General features: G+C 54.2%; 1 protein-coding gene and 1 long non-coding RNA gene across 6 annotated transcripts in view; one reads left to right on the top strand and one right to left on the bottom strand.

Moving 5' to 3' along the window:
- Nucleotides 1-8,705: 8,705 nt before the first annotated feature.
- LOC310880738 lies at nucleotides 8,706-13,757 on the bottom strand. The gene is made up of 2 exons (XR_014571874.1): nucleotides 10,154-13,757; nucleotides 8,706-10,049 (listed from the first exon to the last, which is right to left on the bottom strand). It is a non-coding gene; the product is annotated as an uncharacterized lncRNA (long non-coding RNA).
- Nucleotides 13,758-13,956: 199 nt separating this feature from the next.
- The window catches only part of EDA (ectodysplasin A), a 76,383-nt gene continuing 71,623 nt past the window's right edge, over nucleotides 13,957-18,716 (top strand). For 2 of the 5 annotated variants that reach the window (XM_083796892.1, XM_083796891.1), the window contains exon 1: nucleotides 13,958-14,408. In XM_083796892.1, coding sequence (XP_083653018.1) covers nucleotides 14,079-14,408 — 330 coding nt within the window. In that variant the 5' untranslated portion in view covers nucleotides 13,958-14,078. Of the gene's footprint in view, nucleotides 14,409-18,716 lie in introns of all 5 variants that reach the window. The other 3 variants (XM_083796890.1, XM_083796888.1, XM_083796889.1) reach the window with 3 other exon arrangements.

Raw genomic sequence — 18,716 nt, 5'->3', positions numbered from 1 at the left:
CGGGACGCGCAGGTCGGGTGCTCGGCCCCTGCGGTGCCCAGCGTGCCCGTCCGGCGGGCGCTTTCCTCCCCAGCCCCATCTCAAATGGAGGACAGAAGAGGCAGAGTGGAGGGACAATAACCCTGCCTCGCTGAGTTTGATTTCGTAACCTTTCTTTATATTCTTTTGTTTCTTGCCTTCACATTTTTTGCCATGGGGCTCACCTCAGAACAATAGGGGCAAAGACTGTCACCAAGAGATTCATCAGAGAATAATGACTAAACCAGGGTATCCAAATTTTGCCCAGCTGAAGTCCACACCCACATATAATCTGGAATTAATTCATCTGGACAACAGATCTCGGCATGCAACAGAGCTAGGACACTCCGCTCCAAATTGAATGCTGCATGCCAGGCTGCAAAAGGCCATGTAATAAAACTCTGAAGTTGCGCCTTGGCCATTCCTGCCCCCAGCTGAAAATCCTCCCTTTGGAGAGAGGATGAGGAGAAGAGAGCACAAACGGAATGAAGTTGGACAGAGATAGAAACAATACGAGTACAAAGAGGGTGCTTGGTACAGAAGACAGCTGTGAGGGGGAGCAGGGAGGCGGTGGGCTCTGCCGGAGAACCAGAGGAGAGAAGGAGAAGCGGGGGCATCTTCCTCTTTTCATCGCCTCCGGAGGGGCTTTTGGCTCCTTCCTCCTCCCTGCCCCGCTCAGAGCCAGCAGCCGCGTTCAGCCCACCAGCCGCCAGACCCGCGGCGTCCCCGGGCTGTCCCCGCCCGGAGGTGACACCGAACCTCGTCTCAGAAGGAGCCACGTGTTGGCACAACTGCCCGGCTGTCCTTCTGCCCACCCAGCCCTGGTGCAGGCGGCTGGGGACACGGTGCCACCCCCGGGCCGGGCAGCTGGGGAGATAGCGGGCATTGCATCAGCACAGGTGGTGCTGACACCCCCAGCTGCCTGCAATTGCCAGCAAGGGACCTTGCCAGATAAATTTGCTGCCAGGTGCCTCCCCTCTTGCTGTCCTGGAGAAGTAACATCACCTACAGTCTCTCATGAGCTCTTTGGAAGCAATAGGTGCTGGTTTCTGACCAGGCTTCTTGGGTAGCCTCCCTGCTCCGGTAGGGAAGTGGTGGCTGGTGCAGATGTGCAGCAGCTTTAGTGGTGCGAGCCAAGGGTGGTGGGGTCCTTCATGCTAAAATCTGGCTGTTCTGCTTTGCTCCAGGCCTATTGTTTCCTTCCTTTTTTTAGAAGGAACCTGGAAGCTAGAGACACCCAGTTAGAAACTTCCTTGCGCGGTCAGGGATCCTCACCCCGCTCTAGGTATTTGTTCTTTTGGGGGCACCTGCAGAGCCTGACATCTCCCGGCTTCTGGGAGCGCTTTTGGGTTAGGCCCTTGGCTGCGCTGTTAGCGGTCTGCGTAGGCTTTGGGAGCCCGTGTGTCCCCCAGTCAGCCGTCTCCTCTCCCAGCTCCACAGCCAGGTAAGAGTTCGGTCACTATGAGCATCTGCGCGTGCGTTAGGGAGATTTGCCACCTAGTGTAGGACCTGAGGTGTCCTCCTAGTGCTGCCAGGTGCCTTAAACAAGCTGGATGTTTGGGAGGGGAAGGGGCATTGCACCGTAGTGCCCAGGTTCTGTAAAAGGGGGCTTACATCCCCTTCCCTGAAAGCTCCCTCCTGCTGGAGGGGAAAAGTCTAGCCCGGAGTGCCACATTCTGGTGTCCCCTAAATTAAAAAAAAAAAAAAAGAGCTAAAATCCAGGTAGTTTCCAGGCAGAGGAGTGAGCATGAACTCCTGATGGGGAAGCACGACCGCCAGCTGACAGAAACAGGGGGCCCTCGTTAGTTAGAGGGGACTGCGCTTAGGCTCGCAGAGAAGCTCGCGCTGGAGGCCGCATCCAGAACCACACGCAGGTGCCTCGGTTCAGCGTGCATCCTGCTGTGCGCCCTCGAACCCACCCTGTGAGGTGCCACCCCGCAGTCCAGCTGCTGCCCGATGCCCGCAGGCCCCCTGCTTGCTCTCTGCGTGCTCCCAGCACGGCTCCCAGCACTGCTCCCTCACCCACGGGTCCTGAGCAGCTCCGCTGCGACCCAGGAGCTCCCAACAGGACTCTGGCAGAGGGCTGGGTGTAAACAGTCTGGGGACACAGAGAGCCTCAGGCTGCTCCTGAAGTGATTTTGGGAGCACTTCTTCCTTCTGGAGCATTGCTGGCAGGATAGGTCCTGGCAAGCCTTGTGCCATCGCTTGTTCCTCCAGCCTCCTGCAGCAGTGATGGGGAAGCCCTGGCTGCCGTCGGTGTTGGTAGGCGGTAGTGGCGTGCTACGAAGCCTTTCGAAAATGGAGACAAAGAAGTCACCGGCCTGGTAAGGAGAGCTCTGTGGTGGGTGGAAGGGGGAGCCGCGGGTGGTCCTGAGCCCGCGGGGCTCTGCTGGGCCAGGCTTGGGGCGGGCGGCTGGGGAAGGCGCAGGGCAGCAGCGCTGCTCCTGAGCGTCTGTCTGCCAGTTTGGGGGATTCCTGAGCCGTGTACAAGGGATTTCCTGGCATCTCTTCATGTAAGGGCTCTGGATTGATGCTTAGCCCCCAGATTTACGTGGCTGTTAGGTAGCTGCGTTCTTGGACCCAGCTACAGCCCTGGTCTCCAGCCTGCTGCGTCAGGGAGCGCCGGAGCGTCACGTTGGGTGTTAGGAGAGGTGAGATCGTGGCAGGGCCTTCCGATACCCTGCGTCTCGGTGTTCGAGGCAGGGGGGGCTGCGTGTGCGGGCTCTGAGCCCCTCCTGCTCTAACAGCCCCCCGCCAGCTCTCCCCTCCGCCACCGCCTCCAGCCCCCAGCGCGCCCTGAGAGCAGCTCCCCTGTGGGGCTTGGCTGGGCCACGGAATAAAAATAACAATAATAATAACACAAACGTATTGAAGAGGCCAAGCAGGAGCGAGCTGCCGGCCGGGGCCGGGGCCGTGCCGCCAGGGGGCAGCGCCGCTCCTCGGCCGCGCCTGAACAGGGGGCGGCCGGGGGGGCCCGGCTGTGATCCGCCCTGCGACCCCCAGAAACTCGGGTGGGAGGTGTAAAAACACGGCATGGAAGGGCTACACCCCCCCAAACCAATAAATGGTGTGCAAACCCGAGCCACGGTCCGGGGTTGGCGGCGCTTTGAGGTGCCAGGTGGGACCCGGCAGAAGCAGAAATCAGGGCTGGGGGGGCTGGATTTTAGGTAAGCTCTGCTGGGGGTGGCGAGGAGCCCCCTTCCCTGGGTATTCACACGGCCTGACAGACCCCACGCGAGGTTTCGTAGTCTCCTGTCAGGAAGAAAGCGGTCCGGTCTTCAAGCACGTGCGCCTAGAAACCAGGCCGACCTCAGGACCGGGTTTCTGAACCAGCCCACGAAGCTTCGTTGCCTTCCCTGCGTGCAACAAAACTTGTGAAAACCTGGCAGCGCGTTACCAGGGATCTCAGCCTGAACCCGAGGGCCGCGGTTTTGACGCCAGCGCTTGGGCGGGTGAGGCTGTGAATCCTGGAGGCAGAGCGTGCGTCCGGCTGCCCTTGCTGCCAGAGGGCAGCTTCAGGCCACGTGCTCTACCTGCCAGGAAAACAGGGGCGTTTCCAGGCCCTTCAAAAGCCGTGTGTAGGGCATGTGTCGAAACCAGAAGGCCCTGATGTTGGGGATGAGTTCTCCACTTATTTCTGTGATCAAACAGGTACTTCTTGTTGATTTATGGATTCTCTGACTGGAAGGTTAGTGTGATGCCTCCTCAGAAGACTGATGAAAATCTTGTAGCTAGAGTTGAAGAAATTATTAATGATCATCATTTTCCGCAACTTTTGCCTGGAGCGTTCCTTTGTTCTCCTCTTTGTCTAAAATTTGCATTAAGTAAGAGCTTACAATTTATTTTTCATTAGCACGCCCCTTGCCATAGCAGAGCAGATGTTGCCGGGACGGGCTGTAGGTGACTGTGTATGGTAGATGCTATGACCTTGATGGGGGTTTCTCTTCGACTTCTCCCTTGCTCCGCTTCTCCTGGCCTCTCCTTTGCTCCCTGTAGACCACAAACCCAATGCTGCACAATGGCCCTTATCGTCCTTATCGCCCTTATCGATAAGGTCCTCTCAGATCCATTTTGGTAACTGAGGAAGGACTAGGTCACACCGTTGTTTCCTTCACTGCAAACATCAATGTCTTTTTAATTCAGATTTAACAGAATTAATTTTAACTGCTGGTGCCACGGGGACCTTGACTGTGTTCTTCCGTGACGTTGCCTGGAGCTAGCAGTTCACCTGGCAACCCTCTCCGTTAGCTGCTGGCGCTGCTGACATCCCCGTAGGGCTGAGCAACCCCGTTAATAAGAACACATCAGGTGAAGCTGTAGGTCCCAGTGTTCTGGAAAAAATATAAATTCAGAAGCCTGAGAGTGAAGCGCTGGAAGCAAGATAACCTTGGTCATGGTGTTCTTGGAGTCTCCAGAAGGGCAGATCCCCACGGTACAGAGAGGACTGGGTGGCGGTCAGCAGGCACGTCCTGGTGTGTGCTTAGTTATGAGTTATTTTGAGTCCAACTGTTACCCAAAAGGAGGTCTGTTTGTAGGCAGCCCACTGTTTTTTCATCCCCTGTCAAATGCCCCGCTTTCCTTGGGCCCCAAGGAGTCTTCCCTTTTGCAGCCCAGCTCTGACCATGGAAAATCTGTTCCCTGCTCGTCCTCCACAAACTCTACTCCTTGTTGTAAGGCATGGAGAAAACACTCGCGGTGAGAGTCACCACGAGCCTTCAGCTGGTGAAGGTGAGGGCTCACAAGGAGATCCTGGAGGTGGATTTGGTGTTGTGTTAGGAGCAATAGATGTGCCCTGTGACATCTTCAGGATGCCGTGGGCATTCATCCAGTGCTCGGGGACCCCCCATCACGCTGCCCTTTGGGCAGCTTCCTACAGGGAGAAGCGTGCAGGATGTTTCTCCTCTTCGAAGAGGGAAATGTTAAGTGCAAGCAAAGATCAGACCCTCACAGACCTGATAAATCCAGGGGATGTCAAATCACATCAGACTCACTTGTCTTAATGTGAAAAGCCAGGACAAAAGACCTGAGCCAAGTATCAGAAATTGTTGTACAGCAATGCTTCTTTAGGGAGAGGGTTTTTTGGGTTACCCTGGGCACATCACCTCACCTACACCCTGCTTTCCTTTTCCCTGACAATCCCCTTCATGTTTCAGTACGAAGTGACAGCCCCAGCTATGTGGTAGTTAGGATTACCTCCTCCCTCTCAGGCTTCCCAGCCACCCTCCAGCTCTGACCCGCCACCCTTCCAGAGTTTGCTCCGGCATGCTCTCATGTTCTCTTCCCTCCAGTCTTTCCCAGCCTCTCCCCGCAGCTTTTCTCCGCTACACGGACTTCAGAACTGCTTGGTGTTGGCCTGTGCCATCTCCTGGGGATTATTTGATCATTTCTACCCCAGTATTTATTCCATGCAAAATCGGTTAGCGCTCTGTCTTCCCCAAAAGCGCTTCTGCCACCGCTTGGGACCAAACCCTGGTTAGCAGCCGAGCTGCAGGTAGGCCTGCAACCAGCTTGGAGGAGAGCTCTGCTGTCAGAAGGTCCCCTGACGTGTGTATTCATCAGCCTGTCAACATTTGGCTTTATTTTCCCCTCTTGGGGAAAATCGCTACTGTTTCTAACACCATCTCAGATCCTCGAGTCTAGTTGTGAACAAGCCTCACACCAGCGCTAACGTGCCAGATGCCACGGAGACCCGTTCTGGGTGAGCCTACGTGAGAAGCTGTTACTACGTTGGCATTAGTGATGGTGGGGCTGGGAAGCCAAAGAGAACCTCTTTTATATAAACTGTAAGTTTTTCATAAAAGCCTTTCTAATTTGTACCAAAGAGACTCTAGCACACCCTTGGGACTGGTAAAAATAATAATAGCTTAAGTGGTAGAAGACTGTGAATTTGAAACAGAAGGTTATGAGATTTAAAAGTATTACAAAAACGTCAACATTGTATATCAGTAAATGTAATTTAGATATACAAAGGAGATAGCGAAGATTTAAACAAAGAACTGTCAAGTTTTACCTCTTCAGATCTCCTTGAAATAAAGCAGATGTCTTCATCCAATTGATCCAGAGAAGCTGGCCTTCACATCCAAAAGCATTTTATTTAAAATCACAAATGAATTACTCATTTCAAAAATTACATGGTTTGCTATTTTTCAATCATTTTTTATTCTGAGATGAAACACATATGTTTGTGTTGGCTAGTTCAGGCTAGAAATGCAGCATTCCCCAACGCTGGAAATCCAGAGCTCGGAGAGCCACGACTGCTGGACCTGCAATAAAAGAGATGAAGGCAAATGGCACTCATTAGGGCCGTATCTGTTAGCTGCTTGAAATATGCCTTTGTAATAAGCAATTTAATTTTTTAGTATTCAGTGCCATAACAAATGGCTACTAGCTCTTTCCAAATCCTCTAACCAATATTCTGAATGGTGTGCTTCATCAAACCTTGATCCGACGTGGAGTCCAAAGAGGAAATTGCTGGTTTAAGACTGTGTTACTATAGGATATTATGTCTGAGTCCTGTGATCTTTCTCCTTGCCTAAATCTCTAACTGCTGGGACACATCTAAGAGCAAATGCTCGGGCTTTTCTTCCCGTGGTTATTGCTGTCACGTAACACCACCAGACCTGAGGCTGCAAATCCCCAAAATCCCAGGTCACCTGCAAACTACAGCCCTCGTGGGGAGGTCCCTCAGCTGGACGCGGGCCTGCAGCTCCCAATAACCCAGAAGTGAGCAGAAGATGACAGCACCATATGAGTTCCTTAGGAGTGTTCCTGCTTTGATATAAATTCCCTGGATTTACCCTCTTCAAAGCCAGGGCTTTAGGGTGCTTTAGAGGTAGTGATGATGCACCATCAGTCCAGATACGTGGTGTGCACCCATCAGATGTGGCTGCAGGTGGGGATCTGCCTGGGGAAGGGCAGGATGAGTGCTCCTCACGGGGGGCTGGGGGGCAGATGGAGCTGGCACAAGGAAACACACTTCTGCACGGAGCAGGTTGTAGCCCTGGCTTCAACCCTTTGTCAGAGGCAAATCCAATGGGGCGTGTGCTGGAAACCCTCTCGCCTTTGCTTTGTGCCTATTCCAGCCTCCTTGACTCGTGCTTCTCTGCATTTGGAGACTTGCATTCTGTGGGTAATAATTTAATCAGGACTGCTTCTTCAAAGAGGTAGTTAGTGCCATACATTAGCAGAGACAAATATCAAATGACCGAAATCACTTGCAGATGTAGCGGGGCCACAGTTTGAGCCCCGGTACGAACAAAATGTGCTGTGAGACCCGTCTGCTTCTGCTCGCAGGGAGCTGCCGAGTGGGAAAGGGTCTGCTCAGGGACCTCCTGCCCAAACCGAGGGGGTCTTTTCTGCCCAGGAACACCAAATCCAGGGCCAGGTCAAGCAAACATCTTAGGGGCAGAGATGCTGGGAAAGCTCCTGGCAGTGGGCAGAGGAGAGGAGTGCCCACCTCTTGGTCCCTCCTTGAGACACGCGAAGCCTTGCTGAACGCTCCTGCTTCCCCGTGGGCTGCTGGTGACGGGCGTTACCCACACAGGCGAGGAGCAAACCAGGCTGTGGGCTTTCTGAGAGGGTGCCTGTCACGTAACACGTATGTTCCTGGAGGCAAAGATCCTATCCCCTTTCATTCGCAACAATGAGTCCTGAAGCCGGCGCTCAAGGACAATAAGGAGCAGGAATCCTCCGCCGCCCGCCGGCCTGCGCGACCTGTGATGTGGGGAGCCGAGGGGTTGGGGGCGATGAGGCAGCGAGTACCGGGGTGTTGTATAATGTGGTGTGGAATATCATTGTTCGAGCCAGGATGAGTAAGAGAACAGCTGACGCTGGTCACCGACTGCAGTTCCATGTGTCTGAGGGAGGGGGAGGCTGAGAGACGGTTGCACAGTTGAAAATAAAGACAATAAGTCTATAAAAGTTTAAGAACTGAATAGATTCCGAACATTTGTTTTTCATTATCACCAAATAACATATAAATAAACATGCAACAGAACCAAGAGCAACATCCTAGTTACCCTCTCTAGAAGAAGCTGTGTTTAGGCTTAACTTAGCATTCTTTGGCCAAACTTCCCCCTCGTATGCTCCGTAATGGGATGAAATAGCAAAGCTGGCTGAGCAATTAGGCCTCCATCTTCCTTTAAAACAGAAAGCAAAGCAAAGTCTCTGCAGGAAGCTGGATTTCCACTTGCTGATAATTCTTAGAAGGCAGGGGTATAGGAGGAAGAACGTGTGAAAATAAGCACAGCTGGTCAGTAAACATTTTTTTTCCCTCTGTAAAAAGGACACAAGCATACATAAGCCCAAGCCTACCTTTTTGTTGTTGTTACTACATATTGATAATTATTAGGGCATCTCAAAAATTTCTGTCAATAAACGGTGGTGGCTCCTACTTTTCCTTTTTTCATATCTCATGATTTAAAATGAGACCCCGAGTGAAACTGCACACTGCAGAAAAAAATAGTTCAGGCTTAAAATGTGGCGGCTGCTGAGCTGTCACTGTAATATCGAGTGGTTTCTGATGGTGCTCTGCCTTGCACATCTCAGCCCCCGAGAGTTTTGGGGTGAGACTCGGAGGCTGAGGTCTTCCGCAGTGACTGCAGCCAGGTGGGGAACGGGATGGTCCTGGGGCAGGGTGGGTCGAGGAAGCTCCGCAGCTGTGCTTTAAATGGCAGCTGTAAGAGCTCATAAGTCAGATGAGGGTGACAGACAAACGATCGGAGACAGATAGTGATGCCCTGAGAGAGAGAAAACCTCAAAACCTCGTAATCAGATCTCAGGAAGACTGCAACCCCACGAACACAACTGCTCCTACGCGTTGCTCTTCTAACGCAGATGTGTTGTTCGATCCGTGCACCCACGGCCGCAGTTGCATACAGCTACCGTGGCTGCAGAGGCAGAGCTCGTAGTGGTTGCAAATGCAATCTTAAATGACTGCCTATAAGAAAACCCAGCCCTCGCTGAAGAGTATCTGTAGCTGCACCGATGTATGAAGGCTCTATAAAAGTCAGGATCCTTTGTCCTAAGGGCTTATAAACATATCTGAGGACACGTTCTCGGCATGCTATGATGTCAGGTTTCAGGAGACTGCATTGCATTAACGTTGCTAACATCATAGAGAGTAAAAGAGATGGCTTTCCTGCAATTTAGTGGAGCTTTCCTCAAAGGAAAGTCATGAATTCCAAAGCTTTTAGGTCACGCATGTTAAAACCTACTCTATTGCTGCTGCAAATATTACAGCTGTTGCCAAAATGTAAATGGCAAATGGGCTAAAACCTTATTTGCATCGTGCTTCCAGGAGATTCACTAATCCGTTAAACACACACAGCAGCGGGCACTGGCTCTGCCCCGAAAGTGCCCTGAGTTGTGCTCAGAGGGCTGTTCCCATCCGATCCAACAAGTTGCTGCAGCAGGTTCCTCCTCTTGCTGCTCATTTCAGTGCTGCTGGGACACGAAGGCTGGCTTACCCGTGGGCTGGGAAAACCAGCAAGCTCAGCAGTTGAGAGGAAAAGCCCCCCAGCACCAGAGACATCGCCTCTGCGCGTCCTTCCTCCTTTCAGCCCCGACCCGTCCTCCAGAGGAGTTTGTCGCACAGCTCGATCTGGAAGGAACAATGCCTTTATTTTTGTAATGTTTCCTTTTTTCCTAGATTTCTCTCCATTGTTCAAGGGGGAAAAAAAGCAGGGGCAGCTGGACCCAATCAATTCCAGCAGATATAAAGAGGCAAAATTTGGGTGGGGGGAACCTCTTCCCCGTGTAGCAATGCTCTTTTCTGATTAAAAAGAACTGTTATTTCCCTATTGTGGACCCTGCCTTTGATCAGCCAGTCCAAAGCATTAAGGATCACTGTCGTTTCTGCATCAGAGCAAAGGCTCTGTGATGAATGCGAGGCTTTTCTGCCCACCGTCCTCTCCTGGACTGGGACTCCTCAGAGCTCTGAGGCCGGGCTACAGAAGACAACTTAAACCTTCGAGGTTCTCCATTCGTACAACTGAGTGCATCCGGGATGACTCAGAAAAAGGCGATGAAACCTGTAAAAGAAAGGGCAGTGGCTGCCTTCAGCAGAGGAAGAGGGCTCATGGCTCAGAAAGGAAACACCCATGGCAAGGGCAGGCTCTCCACCACGTGCTCTCACCTAAGCCTGAAGCTGACAGCAAGGCTTAGTACGAGAGAAATTAAAGTATTAGAGAAAGGGTAAAGTCTCAGCTTGTGGGAATGGGCCAGTGCCACACAGTCAAAGTGTGAGGACCTCTCTCTGGTCTGGGATGACAGATTAATTATTATCATCAGGTGCGATTTATGTTTAATTGGGAGGATTTTGTATGATGACCTGCTCCAGGAGGTTTGAGTACTTTGTTCTCAGGATTTGGTGAATGTCCCTAATGAGATCCCAGTGGAGACGGAAAACTCACTTCTTACAAATGGTTAATATTAACAGCTGATTGACCCACCTGTGTAGCTTGGGATTAAGACATTTGCAGCACAGATCTCTCTTTAGGCCCTAAGAACACAGAGTACAAAGCATTTTCGGGACTTGAGGGCTGCCTTGACCTCTAAAAATCATCTTAAAAGTAACATAAATTACTGTTGAAATAGAGCTAGGCTATTGCAAGTCTGAGTAAGTCAATGTAAGATTGTTTTTAAACAGTTTGGATCTTGAAAAACAATAACAACCATAAGTGTTCAAATAATTATAAATGATCCCAAAATAATTGCAGAATTTTGTACAAAGAGGGCCCACTTGCTTTTATTTGCTTTTTGCTCTTCAGTTGTTAGGGTTGGCGCTGGTTAATGCTTCCAGTTTTTTCTACACAAATATTAGGGAAACATTTCTCTCTTAAATGAAAACAGAGACTCTCATGTAATTCCATGACTATTACACAGAACTTAAAAAAAAATCAAAAATCCTTATTGCAGTAAAATAAGTCTAGGATGGACTACAAAGAGGTCATCTAGCTCATCCACCTCCCCAAAGGCAGCATAAACAGTAACCGCAGTATTCTTTATAGCCATAATCTGCAAAATACTGAGTGCTGAAGACCCCACAAACTCTCAGGCAATGTGTTCCAGTGCTTGGAAGGCTTTTTGCTGGAAAGGGCTCCTCGCAAAAAGCTCGCCCTGCCTACAGGATAACAGAGCACAGGCACCTGGACCCATGGGGACCTGAAGCCAGGGCTACTTCACGTGTCCTGCAGATGACGGTCCTGCTGGGACGCCCACTTCTGCAGCAGCATCTCTCTGCTGGTCCAGGTTCTTTATCAGATCCACCAAAACCAACAGAAGCGTCCTGCAGCAGTGCCACCTAGCCACACGTGCCTCACCCCGTGCCCACTCACCGCTCGTTCTGGTGTGCATGAACACTTCTGTGCTCTTTCTTTTTTTTAAATTTCATCCTATTTTCTTCAGGCCAGCTCTCCTCTTTGTTAAGATTGCTGCTAACCCTGTCTCCCGACTCGCTTGCAGCCTGTTTTGTGGAGGCACCATACAGAAACTTGGCAATGGCTCTCTCCATTCCATCACCAAGTGAAACCACTCGTTGGTGATAGGAACTGGGAAGACTTTTACAGAGATTCTCCTGACACCTTGACTGGCAGCTATCTGTAAGCTGTGCCCAGAGGTGCCTGTGCTCATTGCAGCAGTCTCCTGTGCCCCACCACCACTTCTTGCCTTCCTCCCCCCATCTCCCCTGCTAGGCAAGGGAGCCTGAAAGCAATGTGAAGGCAGGATAATGACAAAGCAGCTGATAACGATTTGGCTAAAACATTGTCTTCATTGGGCCCAGCTATTCACAGAAACGCTCATTTACCCTCCACCTTCCCTCCCTCACCTCACCTGCTGCTGCTGTTAGCAGCTGCCTGAAACCTCATTAAAAAATAATAACAATAATAAATCAATTTCCTACTGGAATAGTCCCAAACCTTCTGCTGACTTCCACTTCGGCTGTTCACATTGCTCCTTGCTGAGAAGAGCCCCCCCCCACCTGCTTTTTCTCTCCTTGTTTGCTGACCTCCCTGGCGGCGTTCCTTATCTCTGCCACTTGCCGTTTGTCCTTGCGCTCCCCCGCTGTCACAGCCTCGCTCCCTCCAGCTGTGTCCCCACACGCTCGTGCTATTCTTTTACGCGCAGCGTTAGGAAGTGGCCTGATTTATACTTTCTGTGCGTGTTCCTTATTGTCTCTGAGATGACCAAGCTGATCTCATACTATTCTTTCTATCTTGTTTCTGCATCGGGATGGTCTGCAGATGTGCCATGGCTCCAATTCCGGCAGGGAACTGGCAACTCCTTCAGTGTCCTCCCCCGCCGCCTGTATTCTCAGGCACGTAAAGCGACCCGAACTCGTCATTTACTCGCCTGCTTTCTTGAAGTCTTCCCTCTCAAAAGGGAACACGAAACACGAAAAGGGCATTGAGTTACTTGAGAGCATCCAGAGGAGCACAACAAGGCCGGTGGGAGGGCTGGAGGGCACCTGGTCCCTCTGGTCTGCAGAGGAGGAGGCCCAGAAGTGGTTTCTTCACCACGAGGGTGTTGAGACACTGGCACAGGCTTCCCAGCGAGGTGCCCGGTGCCGGGCAGTGCTCAGGAGGCATTTGGGCAATGCCCTTGATAACACGCTTAAAGTTAGCCCGCAGTTAGCCCTGACTTTGGAAGCAGTCAGGCAGCTGGACTTGGTGATCTTTGTAGGCCCCTTCTGAGCTAGGCACCAAAGCTGAAGGGTCTGAGGGCAAGGAGTGAGTGGCTGAGGTCCCGGGGTTTGCCCAGCCTGCAGAAGATCAGGAGAGGCCTCCTGGTGGCCTGCAGCTTCCTCCCGCGGAGAGCAGAGGGGCTCTGCTCTCTGGGGACAGCGGGTGGGCTTTGAGCTCCCTTCCAGCCCACACCATTCAGTGATTTCATGACTGTGACCCTGTGATTCCACTCCATCCCATCCCATACTGCTCCATTTCACAGAATCACAGAATATCCCGAGCTGGAAGGGACCCATAAGGATCGTTGAATCCAACTCCTGGCACCACGCAGGTCTACCCAAAAACATCCAAGACTGTTACCACACCTTGACCGGCCGATCTCAACCACCACGCTGGCTCATGCAGAAGAGGAACTTGCCCAAGCAGATGTGATCTCCATCACTGAGTTTTAATTTCTGCACTCTAAAATGTACCTGGAACGGAACATCAAGTCTGTCCATCCTTTGCAGGATTAGGATGATGCATTCATTCCCTTCTATACTATTCCATTCCATTTTATACTAGCCCAGTCTGTTTGACCCCATCCCTTCTTTTCTTTTTTCTTTCCTTTTCTTTCCTTTTCTTTCCTTTTCTTTCCTTTTCTTTCCTTTTTTCTTTTCTTTTCTTTTTCCTTTCCTTTCCTTTCCTTTCCTTTCCTTTCCTTTCCTTTCCTTTCCTTTCCTTTCCTTTCCTTTCCTTTCCTTTCCTTTCCTTTCCTTTCCTTTCCTTTCCTTTCCTTTCCTTTCTTCTTTTCCTTTCTTTTCCTTTTTTTCTTTTCTTTTCCTCTTTTCTTTTTTCTTTTTTTTCCTTTTTCTTTTCTATTCTAATACTAATTCTATTCTAATTCTAATTCTATTCTAATTCTATTCTATTCTATTCTATTCTATTCTATTCTATTCTATTCTATTCTATTCTATTCTATTCTATTCTATTCTATTCTATTCTATTCTATTCTATTCTATTCTATTCTATTCTATTCTATTCTATCCCATCCCATCCCATCCCATCCCACCCCATCCCACCCCATCCCACCCCCCCGTGCCCCCAGCACCCCCCCGCCGCGCCCTCCGCTGTGCCGAGCCGAGCCGCGCTCCGAGGCCGGTCGGGGCGGAGCAGCCCCCCCCCCGCCCCCCCGCCCCCCCCCCCCGCCGCCCCTCCCCGCCGCCGAGCCCCGCCCGCTGGTGGGGCGCTGGGGCGGCCCCGGCCGCGCAGCCCCCGGCGGCCCGGCCCGGCACGGCACGGCACGGGGCGGCTCGGCGCGGCTCGGCACGGCGCGGCACGGCCCGGCCGAGCATGGAGCAGTAGCGGCTGGGCGCCTCGCCGCTCGGACCGCCGGCCATGGGCGCGGAGCGCAGGGGGGAGGCGGCCCGCGGGGGCTGCGCCTGCAGCGGCGGCGGCGGCGGCGGAGGAGGAGAAGGAGGAGGAGGAGGCGGCGGCGGCAGCAGCTGGCGGCTCTTCCTCGGCTTCTTCGCGCTGTCGCTGGCGCTGCACGTCCTGACGCTGGGCTGCTACCTGGAGCTGCGCTCCGAGCTGCGCCGCGAGCGGGGCCCGCAGCCCGCCGCCCCGCCGCGCCGCGATGGCACCGCGGCCGCACCGCCCGCGGCTCCGCCCGCAGCGCGCCCGCAGCGGCCGCCCGAGGGCGCCGAGCGGCGGCAGCAGCAGCAGCAGGTGGGTGCCGGGGGGCCCGGGGCCGAGCACTTGTCGCCGGGGGGGGGCGGGGGGCGCCGGCGGCGCTCCGGGAGGGCAGCCCCCCCGGGGCGCACCGCGCTCCACCTGCCGCCGAGCCCCGCCACCGCGACTCCGCCACCGCGACCGCGGCGGGCTCTCCGCGCGCACCCGGCGTGCTTCTCCCCCCCCCCCAGCCGCCCTCGGGCGCCCCGGTGCAGGGGTCCGCTGCCCCGTCGCCCCCCGGTGCGTAGGGCAGCCCCCAGCCATCAGCACCGGGGGCTGCACAGATCCGGCGTGCGCTGAGCCACCGGCCTGGGAACGCGCCCTCCCGCACGGCCCCGGGGCGAGCGAGCCGCTGCTCGGCCTCCGTGGCCGCACGCAGGGCCGGCGGGCTGCCCGCAGCCCCTCTGGGGCTCCGGCTCCCCGAAACGAACCCCGAGCAGCCGCCGAACTGGGAGAACCCGCGCTCTCAGGTCATCTCCCCTGCCCTTTGTTACTTAAGCGGTGTCAACGTAAAGTGAGCCTGAGCCGCTCGATGTCATGTCTGAGTTCTTGGATTGCCTTGTAATAGCATGCGGCTGGAGTTCCTTTCGCGTTATCATGCTAAATCTGCTCGGGCTTCAGAGCTCTTCTTTCCAGCGCGTGTTTAATGAAATACCAGAGTGAATAGCTGAGGCATTCATAAATTACGGCGTTAGATAATTTGTCTCCGAATGTGTGCCGAGATCCAAATGCTGCTCTCCACAGCTGACAGACTCCAGATAAGGTAATGCTAATTATTAATTTATTTATTTTACATCTGCCCTGTCAGGCGCAAGAGGAAGGATTCTTGCAGACATGTTGAAGTAGTCGGTCGCGAGAGAAAGTTTCCTGGTAGTGGGAGCAGGCAGAGCTCTGGGCGCAATGGGCAGCGCGCAGTTTGCAGCCCAGCTGCCGGCCCCGAAAGCTGCCTGCTTGGAAGCGCACGCACTGACACCGTGGAATTAATGTTACTTGTGGCATTGTTTCTCCCCCGATTCTCGCTGACTGTTCTGCGTTGCCGTTTGCTTGAGTCTGTGTACGGCTGAAAAACCCCAGCCTTCAGCGTTGCAGCGTTTCATTAGTGTACCCATTTCCTGATTGCAGCAATGAGGCGAGGTGTTTGCAAACAGCTTTCCCCTAAAAGTTAATTACGGTGCTAGAAACCTCGCAGTGCGTGTAGGATTCCTAGCTGCTTTCCAAACCCCAGCAGCCAGACTGCGCTGCTGTTAAACCCAGAGTGCAATCCCATGCAAACGTGTCCCGAGGCACAAGTCAGCACAACTGAAGCAGGAATGACTCAGTGAGCATTTTGGAGGGGTACCGGGGGGGGCTGTGATCGGTGACACCGCTCCCCACGGGTCGGGGCGTGCAGCGGGGGGCTTCAGCGTCCTGACGGGCTGCGGGCTGCGACCCCGCGAGCCCTCCCTCCGCCGCTCCTTGGGACGGTCAGCGAAGAAGCAGAGTAAGCGCCGCATGTGCCGCAGCGCTCGTGCGAGCTGCTTTAAAGCCCTTCCCCTCCCTGACCCCCCTTTTATTTTATTTTCTTCCTTTGTGACCCGAGGCGGGAGGGAGGGGGAGGCCGGGGAGCGATGGTCAGCGCAGATATTTTGGCAGAAGCCTCGCTGGCGGCGTGCCAGAAATGACCTCATGACAGGAGCGAGATTTGGCAGCTCGATAACGTTCTGCTTTCCTATCTTACAGGGTATTCAAATATGTAACTAATTTAAGATACAAGGGCAATTTTTCATGGCAGAGGTTGAGGCATTGTAGTTCACATCTTTGTCCCAGAAGCTGCAGAGCGTTGCATCATCAGTTTGGCTTCTAGATTAAAAGTTCGTTAATGCCGCTTTAATTCATTGACTCTTCGATGGCTGCCGCTCCGAGGCGCGGCGGCGAGCTGGGCTGGGTGGCGGCCGCGCTGCTGTCATGGTGCGTTGGGCCCCGGCTGGCATTACAAGATACAAATCATCTCCGCGGATGGGTGTGCTCGTGGAGCACAAAGCGGGTCTGTCAGTGCGCTCGTTAGAGTTTGGCAGGCGCTTCGTTAATGGCTCCGTGGCAGGGAGCGGGCGGCAGGGTACCACACGCAGCCTGGTAAAACTTCTGTGCCTGATCCGGGCGATGTTGTGTTGTCAGGAAATCTCCGTTGCGGTGGCTGAGCGCTGCCTTTTCAGAGGAACCTGCTGGATCCCGAGTGTCGGCGACAAGCGGCTGCGGGCGGCGCAGGATCCGACCCCGTGCTGGTGCCAGCTCCTCGCGGGAGGACGGGTGGGGGCACCGGGCCCTTCAGCGTCGGGACACCCCGGGCCGAATCCCAAAACAATGTGTGCCGGTTTGGACGTGGGCTGTGACGAGGAAGGTGCTGTGGCGTAGCTGTTAGGGTGGGAGGCCGAGGGCCGGGCTGCTCGGAGCTCCGGCCTTGCCCGAGGCTGCGGCAGGGGCCCGGTGAGCGCCCCCCGAGGCACTGTGCCTTGCGCCGCGTTCCTGGGGATGCTCACCTGAGGCCAGCGCAGGGCCAAACGGGTGTCCTGAGGCGGGCACAAAAACTGCCAGAGCCTGCCTGGAGTGCGGTCAGACACCCACCAGCTGTGCCAGGCCAAGCTAGCCCTGGAGGCGTGTGTGAAGGGAGGCTGGCTGCTCGGGGCTGCCGCGGAGTCAGGCCAGAAAGGTGCTGAGCAGCGACTCGATGGATGCGCACGGAGCCCTCTGACGAGGCGGCTGGGCCCTGGGCACAGCCACAGGAGCTCGCTGCGTGCCAGGACCAGTGCTGTAGGAGGGCACACAGCCTGCGGCCACCAGCACGGTCACGCTCCAGGCCATCCCATGCCAGGAGCTCCCAGTCGCTGCTCGTGCCGGTGACTTAAAGTACAAGGTGCGCACGGGACTGAAAATACGTGACCTGAACACTTTTTGTCTTTCCTTACTGATCGTAAACCTGCAGGACCTACGAGTGCCCTCAGAAGAGGGACCTGTTACCACCGAGCGTTTTATTCTTTGAGCTGTTGGCTCTTTGTATTTGGCGATTTAAACCTTGAGCTCCTGTGGCCAAGTTGCCAGAGCGGTCACAAATAGATGGGACGCAGGTAAAGAAGGAGGGGTGTCCTGGAGGTGTCCCCTGGGGTTTGTTCCCTGCCCCGTCCTGGGACGCACCAGGTCGGAAGCATGGTGCTGGGACGGACGGGCTGCTGGTGCCCTCCAGAGTTGTGTGCGAGTGGGGAACTGCACAGAAAAGCTCGCTTGACCTCTGATGGCTTGAGGGTGCCTCGGTGTCATTGCCTCACCTATGCGAAATACCAGTTATTTTGCTCCTTGTCTCAATTCCAGCCCCGGAGTGCAGGTATGATTTGTACAGCAAGCTGTCGTGTGGCCTAGAAGCCATTAAAGCTGCTTCACAAACGTCTCCATCCGTCATCATGTCCCAAACCCACCTGCGTGCCTGGCTCCCACATCCCGAGCCAAGAGGCCGTGCTGGTGTGCCATGGATCTGCAGAGAGCTAGAGCACGGCCGTGCGACAGAGCGGTCCTGTTTAAGGACGTGTTTAATGGTTTGTTTTCCCTCGAATTACACTTGGCAATCCTAATTGTCGCCGAAGGAAGCTTGTACATGACAGTAAAGGGTAGACCACAGCGCGCTATCTGGCTAATAGCGCTCCATGCCTTTGGTAACCTTCATGCACGTTTTAATAGTGCCCTTCCCTCGGCGGGGGGAACGACATGCCTGAGGTTGCGTGAGGTTTGGGGGGTGTGCCGGGGGGAGAGGCGCGTAGCGTGATCGCCTGATATCAAATAGAAAACATATTCGTGCTACTATGCCTAGGAATATTCTGTGCAGAACCTGGCACGGATCCATAAGCTCCAGTTCTTTACGAAGAAAATCGTGCACGGCGTCAGGAGAAGGAGAGCGGGTGCCGGGCGTGCCGCGTGCGCCTCGCGCGTGCTCTGCGTGAGGCTGGGGGCGTGCTGGGGCTTCAGCGCCAACGAGCTTGCTTATTGACAGACGTACCGTGCCTCTTCGGTGCCGTTCGTTCCCCCTTGTTGCCCCGTGCCAAGCAGGTTAGGCGGACACGCCGTCTTCTGTTTGTGCTGGTTGCTCGCTGACTCTCGCACGACGCCGAGCGCAGGTTTTGCTTTTTGGCTGAGCCTCGGGCTGCTGGATGTCATCACTGCCCAGCTGCTCAGCCCAGCAGGCTCACGCCTCGGGGAAGCCGTCAGTAGGACCGTGCCAGCTCTCCTGCCTCCCAGCGCACGTCAGGGGGGACGGGTGCTGGAAAACAACTGATAACTGTG

This window comes from Anser anser (genome assembly GCF_964211835.1).
Source record: "Anser anser genome assembly, chromosome: 13".
Classification (NCBI taxonomy): Eukaryota; Metazoa; Chordata; class Aves; order Anseriformes; family Anatidae; genus Anser; species Anser anser.
This window is presented reverse-complemented; position numbering and strand designations above follow the sequence as displayed.